Here is a 13,256-nt window from a genome sequence, read left to right on the forward strand (position 1 = left end):
GGAAAAATAAATATTAAACCGAACCAGAGTTTAAGTAAATAAATATTTTGAAACTTTTCTAGTTTTATGTGCATTCACATGTGTTGTATGTACAATCAGAAATAGCTGCACCGTAACACGGAATGTTATTAAATAATATAACTGAAAGGCAACTATGTGCTTCAAGTATTTTGACGTTATAGAGGGGGAGCGAGAAAACAGTTAAAGTTTTCATGTTTGATAAACTTCCAAGTTCGTTGTTGTTGTTGTTTTCGTGTTTGAAATTTTTACGGATTTTTTTGGTATAATGATGTTGTGAAACAACAAAGATTAGAATTTTTCGGAATGTCATGGGAATGACATTTTGTTGCACGGTTGTAATAACGTTCTGTAGAATTTGGGTTCCACCGAGGTTGCAAAAAAATGTGTATCAAGGATACCAGGAAAATTTTGAAATAAAAATTCTGTTACCGGGAATCGAATAATAGGTGAACAAACAAGAGGGATATGACTGGAAGTCACTGTTGCGTTTTTGGTTACAGAGAAATCGGATTTGGATACTGGGAATAAAATATTTTTTACATGCTACATGCGTCGAAAACCGTACTTTTCATGTTTCAAGAACTACTTTCGACGGTATAAGCATGTAAAATCCATTCATAACTTAGAATAAAAAAAGTCTCTATGTCGTGTGTTTATTGACCTCGGCTACGCCTCGAATCAAGTTCACATAAAAACTCTACTTTTCATCTTTTTAATCCCTAGTTATGCAACATACTATTGAAACACCGCACAGTAGCACGTGCTTTGACATTTGAATGGTAGTATTTCAAAATAGACCAATGCACACGCGACGTGTACTTTCCTCACTGACAAAAAAGATTTTGAAATCTTACCTGTGGTTGGTAATATGTCTCCAGGTAATGTTTTTTCTCACGAGTTACCTACTGCAGATAAGTTTATTTTTCATATGAATTAAAGTTACCTGGAGACAAATTACCTGCTACAGGTGAGATTTTAAGTTCTTTTTTGTCAGTTCTCGTAAACGAACCTTGTGTGGATTGGTCCATGTTGAAATATACTATTCTTGTGTCTCAGCCTCTCACCCACCAATACTTTTAGCAAATACTTCTTCAACATTTTACGATTGAGTCGGGGACCGGGGAGTTAAATTTTATAATTGACTAGATAGGTTGAACACTATAGAAATCTCAGATATGTGACACACCTTAGGCAACGCCAGCCGCTCTTACTCAAAGTCAAAAAAAAATTACAAAACATCCGCATTTTTTATGTGACTGATAAATCTTATCATGTTCAGTATCAATCGAAAGCTGTTGTTGCTGCCAAACAAGCCCAAAATTGCTATATTTTGATTGATATGTGGAAGTCTATGAGCGCTAAAAGTCGCCTAAAATCCGAAAATCATGCTGTGGGTAGTTAAAACAAATTATCATTAGAAATTTCTTAACAATATCGTTCAAATGAGTTTCATCAACGCACTTCAAGCATGAGGGATCATAGTGGTCAGCTGCAGAAAGTATTTTTTTTTACTTTAAAATGTTTTTACAGTGTTTTATGTTTGTATGATACACTGTCCAGTTTCAGTACTCTATTTAGAGTACCACTCATGCTTGAAGTGCGTTGGTTTCATTGTTCAATATGACAATCATTGAGTGTCAACTTCAGATGATATGACCATTTTCGTTCATAAGGCCAAAAATTCTATTATTAAAAAAAATGATCGAAAACTGTCTACTCTGCAAGTGACTGGTATGTTGGTGGGCTGTCGGTCTACCATGTCGCTCAATATTTATTCCCGAAACACATTCTAAACGTTATATTAGCGACATCAAAAACTGTGTCACAAACTCGTTTCATTTACATATATTGCTGGCAGGTAGATTCAACATATATTCGTAATATATAGTGTAAGTAGACCACTTGCCTTTTTTTATAAAACCACACCACAGCGTATTCTGTTAGAGAAACACTCTGTTTTGCAATGGAAACATTTTTTTTACTTTATTTTATCACACCAGGAAGCGTAATGATGTTTTTTTGATGTATACATTTTGTGAATGTTTTAAGTTTTCCAACTTTATCAAACTTTTCCATTAAAGTCGTTACATCGCGGAAACTATGGAAACCATGCAAGTGAAAATCTCAATTGTTACTTCCGTGAAGCAGTTCGTTTGACTAATATTGCATATTATTACTAAGCATACATATAACAAAACCTTACTTAATCGAAATCAAACGAATCTATAGAATTCATATTCATAGAACACTCACTATCTATACCGTGAGATGAAATCTTCTCATTTAAATTCAATATATTTCCATCTGACGAAAAATATTCTCCATTTATTTATAAATGCTTGACTCACATAATATAAATTTCATGCTAGAAAGATACTCCCCTGGCATTATTATGCAAATGCTAATTTTGAATATTCGATCCAACATTATTTGGCATAATTTTGATATAAAATCAACCATAAAATAGTGAATGTTTGTGGTGAAATATGATTGTGATGTATGACTGTAACAGTGAAATTTGGGATATTTAACTTGATTTAGGCAATACCAAACAATTTTTTCTGTGGGTCTGGGTATACATTTCTCTGTGAATAGAAACTTCGCAAAATGCGCATGTATCTCGTTTATGAAATTCCATAAAATTTCTTATTTTATTCCCCATTGCCGTAATGCATCGTTTCGTTCCATATTTGCAGTAAATGCAATTTGTATGCTCGTATTACCGTTTGTAGTTTAGGTGAAAAGGGCATATTGAAATGTCGATTCTCTCGTGGAAAACTTAAAAGGCATAATACATAATATGCATGAAAACCGCAGGTACTTTAGTTTCTATTTGCGTAAGCTGAACATTATTTTTTCTATTGACTTCCAAACAAGTAATTTGTCCACACGTTAAACATAAATTTTATTCAAGATCGTTATCGTCGCATTTATCGTGGTTGAATTTTATTTTCCGACTTATTGTATGGCTTCACGCATTAACTAGCTTTGTGGGGAATATGCTTCAATACAGTTAATAGGGAAAATGAATTACTCGGAAACCGTTTGCTCTTGTTCAATATATCAAACCGATCATTAAACTATGTCAATAATGTGGAATTTTGTTCAAATATTGGCGCTAATCAAATTCTAGAAAGACCAGCTGATGAATGTAAAAAAAAAACAAATTCCAGAAAGGCAAGCTGATAAATGTACAAAAATTATCTTTTATTTTCCTTCTTCAATTCAACCAAGCCAATCGACCGAAAGGCGGAGAAATGCTTAATACTGAAATTTCGTACAGTACACCTTGGTGCAGGTGTAGAATATAGTTGACTTGCGAAATATTGTTAGTCGATTTGATTGATGTATGGGTTTTCCTGACTGTTTCCATAATTAAAACAGAAGAAAGGCGTTTTGGAGTGAAATTTGAATAATTTTGTGACATGAAAAGTGGGAGTTTACCTGCTTATATTTAGAAGAATTTTTTTTTGTGTTTATTCATTTGAAAATCGTTCATGAGGGTTTGTTAATTAAATGCCACGAACTATATAATATATACAGTCAACAATTAAATTTATAAAAAATTGAATTTTCAACGAAATTTGTTTGGCTGGTGCTGCCTTTCGAATAACATTTATGAATAAATTACGTTGCCTCAATAAAATAAATTGAAATAATGGTTAACGTTGAAGAGAACGGTCGTGTCAATGAATTGATCTATTTTTGTGTACGTATACAACAAAGGCAGTTGAGGAACTGAAAATTTTGGAATTTCCCATTTACGGAAACATCTAGTCAAATTTCCAATTCAATCAGATCGATGGAAGCTTAAATCAAATTTTATGCCAGTCTGGTGAAAGTCATTGAGCTTTCTCCGTCTACTCTAAATGAACATTAATACTCCATTATCCTCTTTTACTCTTTTATACGAAGATAAAAAAAAAATTGAATGAAAAAAAAAGTATTTGAAAATATAAATTTTAAGCAATTAGGTAAAGTAGTCGCCAGTCGGTGGTTAGATCCATTAGCAAACGGACGATAAAATTTTGTGCTGATTAAATAATCACGATTCAAACGAGAAAATGACTGAACGAAAATTTTGAAATCGACCCATTTCAAAGTATATTGAACATTTTCTCCGCAAAATGATGAAGACTCGAATGTAACTCAAATCAATAACCGATAAAGCAACTTTATTACACCGTTTTATTTAAAAAATGAAAATAAATTCGACATGTACTCAAGCTCCGAAACGGGATACATGGCAAAACGGAGGTATTCAGTCGACATATATAAAGAAATATATGTTTTCATATTTGTTTTGAGTTATGTTTTATTCACCGAAACTGTAATAAAACGAGAAACCCAATAACCCGAACCCGTATTCATTCAATACCATCTTCGTATATGTATTATGGGATATGTGTAGAATATCACCTATAAATGTTACAATATTTTATATTTTACATAACCACACTATTGGAATACGGTTTTTTTTTATCAAAGAATATTAGATGGTTATGTGTACGTATAACGGTTGCCAAGACCCTAGGGACAACTCTAAAAAAATTTTTATGGAACACGCGTTCAACGACATTATTTATATTACATTCAGTATCAGACGGGATGACCTACAATTTCCTCTATACTGTTTCCGTACATATTCCATATTTTCCACACCAGACTATTCTGTAGAAAAGCATTCAAGAATGTTATAAATTGCCCTTATCGGTTTGGCGAAGAATAAAGAATGAAAATTTAATTTAATTTAACCTCTTTCGTTTTACGATTCTTCTTTTTTTATATATATATTTCGGTTGTCCTTTGAAACAAAATATGGATTTCAGATACACAGTTTGGGCAAGGATGTGTTGGAATATTTGTAAAAGTTGTGTTCACCCTTATGGAATGCGAACACATATTTGAATAAAGTCGTATAAGAACGAAATTGTTTTTCCTTGACCTTGACCTTTCTGTATATATATTTCTGACTTATGATTATAGTTTTTATTGAGTTTGTGATGATTTCGATTGTCATAGTATATGGGTTTATTAAAGTTTTGATGAGGTGGTATAAGAAAAAATTGATGGCATTCAAGACAGGATATAGAATGTTGTTAGTAACCGGTGCCTCCGCCAATTCTGCTACCCATTCACTTTATTCGTTGATGTACCCGATCCAAGTATTTGGGAATTCTTTTAGGATTGATTCTCTAAATTGTTCTATAATTTGTTTGATTTGTTTTGACACCTCTCCAACAGCATTTTAAGGCCAATAACAAGTGTAGTCTGGACCACAAGCTTAGGGGCCATTCACAAATTACGCACGCTCTTCAGGGGGGAGGGGGGGTCTGACGAAAGCGTGCGCTTCATATATTTTTGAAATTTTCTCCATACATTTTAGCGTGCAAGGGGGGAGGGGGGGTCTAAAATTCGTAATTTTGAGCGTGCGCAATTTGTGAATGGCCCCTTAACGTGACTTTCAAACCATGTCTTAAAGTATGCAAATACTCTATGAGGAAATTAGGTTCTAACTGATATCTCGTTTTACTGCAGTCTAGCACAGCACTGCTTCTAGCATGAACACTGAATTGACAAGTGTCAAATTTGGAGATTTTAGTGATAAGACCTATCGCTTATTGTACGTTTTAACTCATACAACGAAACAAGTCATCGATCTGTACAACCGAAACGCAGTGTCTACTGTCATTTCATCAGCCTCAGAATATTTTCTATGTTGATGCTAGAAGCAGTGAGACATATGAACACAAATTCATCGTATGAGTTACCAGAGTTACCACAAATGCGATATAATCGCTAGAAAGATTATATGGCGCAACTGAACTAGGAACAAAACATATCGATCTTGCCTTAATATTTGCCAATGGCCAATGACGAGAAATGTTATTCTGATTCTCTTTCACAGGAGTTGTGGCAAGAAGAATCGGTCATTTTATGAGAAAATGTACCGTAGGACCCGCATTTTGAGTGCTTTTCAAACGACTTTATAAATGCTTTATGTTAGGAAATGTTGTATGGAAAGTTCGTTTCACTTACAAATCCTATATTTCAACATTTCTAGCTTCCGTAACATATGATAAATCTCGGTTCCTGCATCACATGTTACTTCAAGATGGGTGAGACTTAGAAAGCAGATTAATATAGAGTTCTTGGAATAAACTGAGCTCTTTGTCCGCCCCTAGAATGGTCTAGCATTGATGCCGAACCGGGTACACTGGACTCTAGCACAATGAAACTAGCCTCCGAAGCTAGTGTAACTTCCTTTACCATTTTCAGCTCTAGAAATACTTAAATCGAATTGGATTTGAAATAAAAATTTTTATGTGCACGGGTGAGACACGAACTCACAACCTTCAACTTGCCGGGCTTATGCTCTAGTGTAACTTATTTAACATAATTGACGACCTCTAGTTATGAATTCCTTTAAGATTTCCCACGCAGAAAATTTTATTGTTTTTATAGCTCTATGTTAAGTGGAACGCTCAACTTCAATTACTATGATTTTAATTAAGCTTTCTACTTTATTGAATGATATGATTGAGAAATACACGTGCAACATATCTATAAATAAAAAGGTAATAATTTTTCACTGCCGGCCTGGGACACATTTTCCCAGACAAAGTACTTACTAATTAATGTTTGGGGTTATTTCTACAGCAACAACGAAAAAAAAAACGTATATTGAAAAAAACCTTTTTCCTAAATAAGTACAAATTGCTCCGCCAGGATTCAAACATTGAGTTAATACGTATTCGTGCAGCAAAGTACACAATATCTATACACCACCATACACACGATATGATGATGGGAGTACTATCACACTTTAACACAAAATTCATGCACCTTTTCCAGTTCATTTACGTATATTTTATTATAAAGCCCCTTTAACTATTCATTTTAATAGGTGAGTTTAGTACTATAATTTTGGGTCCTCAGTGAAAGCTTTGTTGAAATAATTTCATTCATTCAGTCCACACTACGTATAACTATTTTGTTATATACATTCTTATGTATACCCATCTATATACATAACTTGTAGGTAAGCGCTTTAAGTAAGGTGTAAAAGATATACAACGTGTGTAGTAGAATTACAGGAACAGGAGTATGGTGTTGCCGCTTTGTTTTAGTTTAATAATCGGTAATCGCATAACTCAGTATAATATTTCACATTAACTACTATGGAAAATTACCGTTACATTATTTCGATTTATCAGAGGTATAATATGGCAACAAAGCACTGTTAAACAAACATTTTGATTCTAATTGATCATAATTGGATGTTGAGGTACGGTTGTGCACGTATTACGTGAGAAGGCATATAGATATATACATTTTCGAGCATACGCTTGTAGCAACGTGACTGAGCCTAAGGTCTCTTCGCATCAGGCTTGTAAAACTTTACCTAATTAGATGCTGCTACTTATTCATCTATTTGAATCGAGTCACAAACGAAATCCTTGAACATTCGAAAAAAAAGGGTTTGAATTTTGTCACAACAACGTGAAAAAATGTTAGAAAATATGGATATAAAAGTATGAAACTGTCAGACCGACGTTAAATTGTGACTGAAATCATTATCCCTTGACTTCGGGAATGCTCGTTAATATTGCGTAGTGAACCGTATCGCAAAGAATTTATTTTTTTTAACTATCAAATTTGTCACAGCTTTATATAACTCAATGATTGTGTGGTTTCGTTGATATTTTCTTAACGAACATTATCTACACGGAAAGTTTTCTCTATATCACTGCCATATAAGTGTGCCATACGTACATAAAACGTGTACATAACATCAACTTTAATTGGTTGAATTTCTGATAAAGTTTACAATTTCCCACGATAAAATTTCGCATAATATATTATGTACACGTTCGTACTGCATACATAATATACGTGTATCCTACCCTCATTTCCACCCTCTAGACAACACATAAAACATCCATTGTGAAAATATTTTCGTATTGTATCGTGTAAGGCCTATATGATGGAGACTCTCTGCGGTTATGTATAATAACATTTCTGTACACCTCGATATTTTCACGTGGTTGTCGGCTAATATATGTACGCATCGGGTTGATACACACACACACATTCATTCACTATATATCATGTAGATATTAGTATAGTAACGTGTGTTATATATTAAGTGGGGCCCCAAACCATGTATTATTCTACAAAATTTGGGTAAATAGATAAATTATTATTATATAGATGCAAGTAGTAGAATGTGTAACAATTTTGGTAAATAAAATTTTCCTTTTGAAATTATTACATGGAAAACCAAAACTTCATCAAATATGCATGAATTGGTACAGGGTTCGTTACATTTACGTAGAACAGTTAATGTGAGAAGTGGAACCGTATTTGCTACATCCTGAGCCAACATTCTCAAATTTATTCTAGTTTTAGACGTAATTTTTAGTAAATTTTACAATCAAATATGGTGTATTAAGTCATGCGAATAATTCCTTGTGTTTTAGTGCCAATTTTACTTTAATAATTTTATACAAAAACGTATGGTGGTTTTTCAACCTTTATACCATCAAAGCACTATTTTATTATTAAATCATATGCCCTTTTCCCGCTTGCATGCAGTTTAAAATGCTATATGTATAAAGATCGAATACTTATTTACTCATCCTAGCACATTTGTTTCTGTTTTTGTGGGCTAAAATAAATCTTCTTTAAAAGGGGATCATGGTGGGTTTAGTGTGGCTAAAATATACGCCAAAATACATTTTTTGGTTGAAATACTTTCTTGGCAAAAGTTTTACTACATAGAGCAGTAAAGCAGTTAATTATGTAAAGCCATGGATGATAGTTAAGTGCTTGTTTATATAACGTGGTTTTGTATTAGAATTTATTTTCAGAAATTATTATAGTTATGAGTTCAATTCACATGTGCTGTATTATGCTTGTTTATTGACTACAACTGGCACAGTTGGTTGTCACAATCCAGTAACTTAACATTTTGCATACGGAGGAGTCATTATGTCTGTTACTTCTGTTGTTTGAACAATTTTCTGACGGTTGATACAAAATCTTTTACTTCGAAAGTGTAAACATAAATATTTTTATAAAAAAATGTTATTAACCGGAAGCTCATTGTTTATTTTTGTGGTCGTTGTCTTTAACAGATGATTTGCCGAACGATCGTAGTACAGTACAATTATGCAAGTTTTGTGAGCCAGGAATCAATTGAAATAATAGGTGTAAGCTGTAATTGCGCTTTTTTTCGATTTTCGGGTTCAATCATAAAATCAATTACATAAAAAAGTATTCTCGAGTTTTCTTTGTATTTTAATTTTACATATTTTAAACTCTTGATAATTTTTTTAAAAATTTGTTTGATTACTTGTTTGAACGAGTTCCAAATAATTAAAAAGTCGATGTGTTTTGCCTATCAGTGACATTTTAACCCCGAATAAAAAACGATTTTGATATGTTATATGAAATGGTCATTTGCGCCTCGATTTTTGAACACGATTCGGCAGCTAAAAAGGGGAAAAAATCAAATATATGTTATTGACTTTCAAGTAGAGGTATAATGGCTGGACAGAAGCTATTTGTTTTTATAAACGGAAGCTATTTGCAAGGCCTTCATTATGTGAGGTTTCGTGTTTCGTGTTTGCAGAGGGATGCAAACTGATGGATTGCAAACATTGTGACTCTTGTGCCACATTTCTTTTTTGACACAAAATTTTATTATTTTAAATGTATTCAAGCAAATTAGTATGAACCGCATTAAGAAGACAGTTGTTGACAAAACCAATATGTATAAGAATTTAAAGTAAATGTAAGTACTTTGGAAAAATATCAATAGTCTAAAACTACTTGACCTTTTATAAACGGCAAGCGTATCAGATCATAATTATCATAATCTGCTACTTACTTTGTTCAAATTATCTCCGAGTGTGTTAAACAAAATTTTTTTACCTGTCATCGCCTATTTTCGTTGTCGCTAGTCGCTATCGATACCATACAACTAGCCCTTTCATGAAGCATCATATGGAAATATCGAAAAGTTTTATTTCAATCTAGAATGTCCCTGTTAAACATACGGCCGAATGAACAATACCTATCTTAAATAAGTCCAATGTATAAACAATAATGTTTAAGAAAACTGTCCGCCCACAAAACAAATATTTAATAAAATTAAGTTTAGTTGTAGTAACTTTTTCATTCATTTTAGTTTATAGGCAGGTATACACATGCTAAATACACCTATCAAGTTCAGCAATGACAGTTACAAAAGCACGTAATTATAGTCATAATTTTGTTCCTTGATTTCGTTTATTCAAAGCAACCGAAGAAAATACAATTTTATTTGTACACTGTATACCGTATACACTACACAGGTGTATAAATGGTACGGATATTATATACAGACATAAGTGTACATATTTGATTATCCTTTCGACCTAATTTTGTTTCAAATTTCGTTTTTTTCCTTTCTTTTTTTCGTGTACACATTGTCGGAGTCGGATACATATTTATCCTTTTAGATAGAATAAACATGAAGTAACTCCATTCATTACCTAATAACATCCACATAATAAAAGACTTTTTCATAACATTTCCTCTGATATTTTCCATCGTTGTGCTTGGCAGGATATCTCATTAATAAATTATTTTCGTCTATATTTTCAGGGTATTTTTGGCATATTACAGACCTACACTTGGATCGGTCTTACTCAACTAGCGGAGATGTGTCGAAGAGTGAGTATAAATTTCGTATTTTAGTATTTCATTTGCAATGGTTCTCAATTTTTTTGTGCCGTCAATTAGTGAAATGAGAAGTGAGACGCCGATAACATTTTGTGTCGTGTCTTTAACGTCTGGAGTCGAGTCCTTTTTTGACTTGCGAATTTTCAATGAATTGAAATAAGAATTTCTTTAGCTGTTACACATTTTGCCTTTGATAACTTGCACATCGCTTTTCTCCGTCGTTATTATCGATAACAGATGAAAAAGCTATTCGGGAAACGTTGCCATATTAAGTAATTGACCTTTTAAGGACGTCCTTTAATATGAGCATTGCGTGCTTTTAAAATGCAATAGATGAATAAACGAAACACAAAAAAGGAGAGGTTTCCAAGTGTGTCGAAGTCAAGGTAGAATAGGGTTCAAAATTCCGAACATCATAGCAGAGTGTGTGTAATTTTATTTCGTACTTTCCACGTCTTGCGGCTACTTATCATTCTGGTAAGTGCAAAATTGAGTAACAAAAATTCTCTGCATTCCGTAACATTCATGAAAACGATTGCAACTTTGGTGGAATTGCTCACTAAATATTGCATACTGTCTGGGTGCAGTGAAACTATTTCAAATGTTTTTTTTTTCTAGAAATCTTTGAAACAGTCTCGTTTTTCCATTTCCTTTCCATTTACAGACGAAGAAAAAACATTTCTCGCTACTCTTAGTATTATGCATGTATACGTAGAGACAAACCATTCCCACAATATCTCTTAAAAATTCACTTAACATGAATATTTTAGGGGCATTTCAGAGATAAGCTTTACTCTTTTTCAACCACTCAACACATGTAGTTTTTCTCCTCGTTCTGTTAGAAATTGTGTTACCGGCGTAAAACCGTTACGTTTGTAAAGCGTAATTAATGTATGAGAATTTTTTAGATTTTCTTTATTTACCTTCACTGTTACTCTTACCTACACTGTTGTATGAATAGAAATAAGTGGACAAGAGTGGGATCCTCCACCAGATTTTCTCAAAATTTAATTCAATATTCACCTCACCCACTATCGTTGCACATATAAATGAACCCAGTACTTTTGGGCTGCAAGCCTACAGAAGTCTTGAAAAAAAAGTTGGTGCCAAAATGTAGATTTTTTCCTGCGTATACTCCACCTGTAGGTCTTTTCAAGGCCGACAATCGTACAACATTACAACAATTTAAAATAATTTTTTCTTGAGCTATTGCCGAAAAACTGTTTTTGGTACCCTCTGACATGTCTTCACTTTTGAGCGCTTTTCAAAGAAACCAATTTTTTTTAAGAAAAAGTGAAAGACACGTGTTTCCTAGAATTGAAAGACGAATCCAACGAGCTATTACTCATTAAAATCGGAGACCGCTTGTTTCCAAAGTTAAAAAAATCACCTGAAGATTTGGCGATATCACTCTTAAGTCTAAAATCATTTCTGGGACGTGTTGGCATGTTTACCACTACTAAGTGCGTGCGTGTCCACACTAATCCACACTTATAAAGATGTACAAGTTAGTTTGTTGTATGAATAGAACAGCAGGAAAACAGCTGAAACTTTCTATACAAATATCACCAATGTCCGCTGTATCTTATTTACGATAGAAACATCATTAGCCTCCAAAATTTTCTTTGTTAATGCTAGGCTAGGCTAGGACTAGTGATTTTACTTTTAGACGTATGGTATGGAGACGAATTTTACTTTATTTTTCCAGTCAAAACAATGTGAATACCAATGATATGTAGTGATTCTAGCTCCAGTATGTAAACAATTCAATCCATCTTCATTTAAGCCAATTTTCTATGCTTATAATGATACATTTCGTCTGACGCATAATTAAACTTTTTAATGTGTCTCTGTAATAATTGATGAACGCATGTTTAATTAATCAATTGTCAACTGCTAAACGTTGGTACAAAATTAATTTTAGAAATTCAGAAATTCATTTTTTAAATGGGACCAGTCGCGTTAAGAAGTATCCTTCTCTTGAAATACATGTGTCTATTGTGAGGCGAAATTTATTTCCTTTATTCGAATGTTTATTCGGTGTTGCGTTACTGTATAATTTGTAGCCCAATTACAAAAGCATGGTCAAAAGGAAATTATAACGTGCGTTCTAGAAATTCAAACGTATAACCAATACGAAGCGGTTTTGAATCGTAAAAACGTAATTAGGGTAAATAACTACGGTATTTTGTAACCATGACGCTCTAGCCAATCTGGTTTAAATGCTGCCTACCCTCCCCGAGAAAAAAAGGATAACGATTGTACAATATTCGTATGAATTTCGTTTAACCTTTGAAGAAATTACGTTTATTCTAATTTACCTACTTAACAATTGTATATTATACCAACATTTATAATGTAATAAACCGTACTCATAGGGAAGCTAAGCAAATTCAAACCATTTCAACTTCAAAACATTAACGTAATTTTTATCCTTTTTCCATCCTTTTAACATAGAAACATATAATAAAAATCTCTCTTCAATCCTACTCAGGGAACAGAAC

At 33.1% G+C, this 13,256-nt stretch overlaps 1 protein-coding gene across 1 annotated transcript in view; it reads left to right on the top strand.

Moving 5' to 3' along the window:
* The window catches only part of LOC119081108 (acid sphingomyelinase-like phosphodiesterase 3b), a gene marked incomplete at its 3' end in the record, with an annotated part of 52,557 nt that overhangs the window by 22,428 nt on the left and 16,873 nt on the right, over positions 1-13,256 (top strand). The window contains exon 3 of the mRNA XM_037189849.1: positions 10,675-10,743. Coding sequence (XP_037045744.1) covers positions 10,675-10,743 — 69 coding nt within the window. The remainder of the gene's footprint in view (positions 1-10,674; positions 10,744-13,256) is intronic.

Source organism: Bradysia coprophila, unplaced genomic scaffold, assembly GCF_014529535.1.
Source record: "Bradysia coprophila strain Holo2 unplaced genomic scaffold, BU_Bcop_v1 contig_350, whole genome shotgun sequence".
Taxonomy (NCBI): domain Eukaryota; kingdom Metazoa; phylum Arthropoda; class Insecta; order Diptera; family Sciaridae; genus Bradysia; species Bradysia coprophila.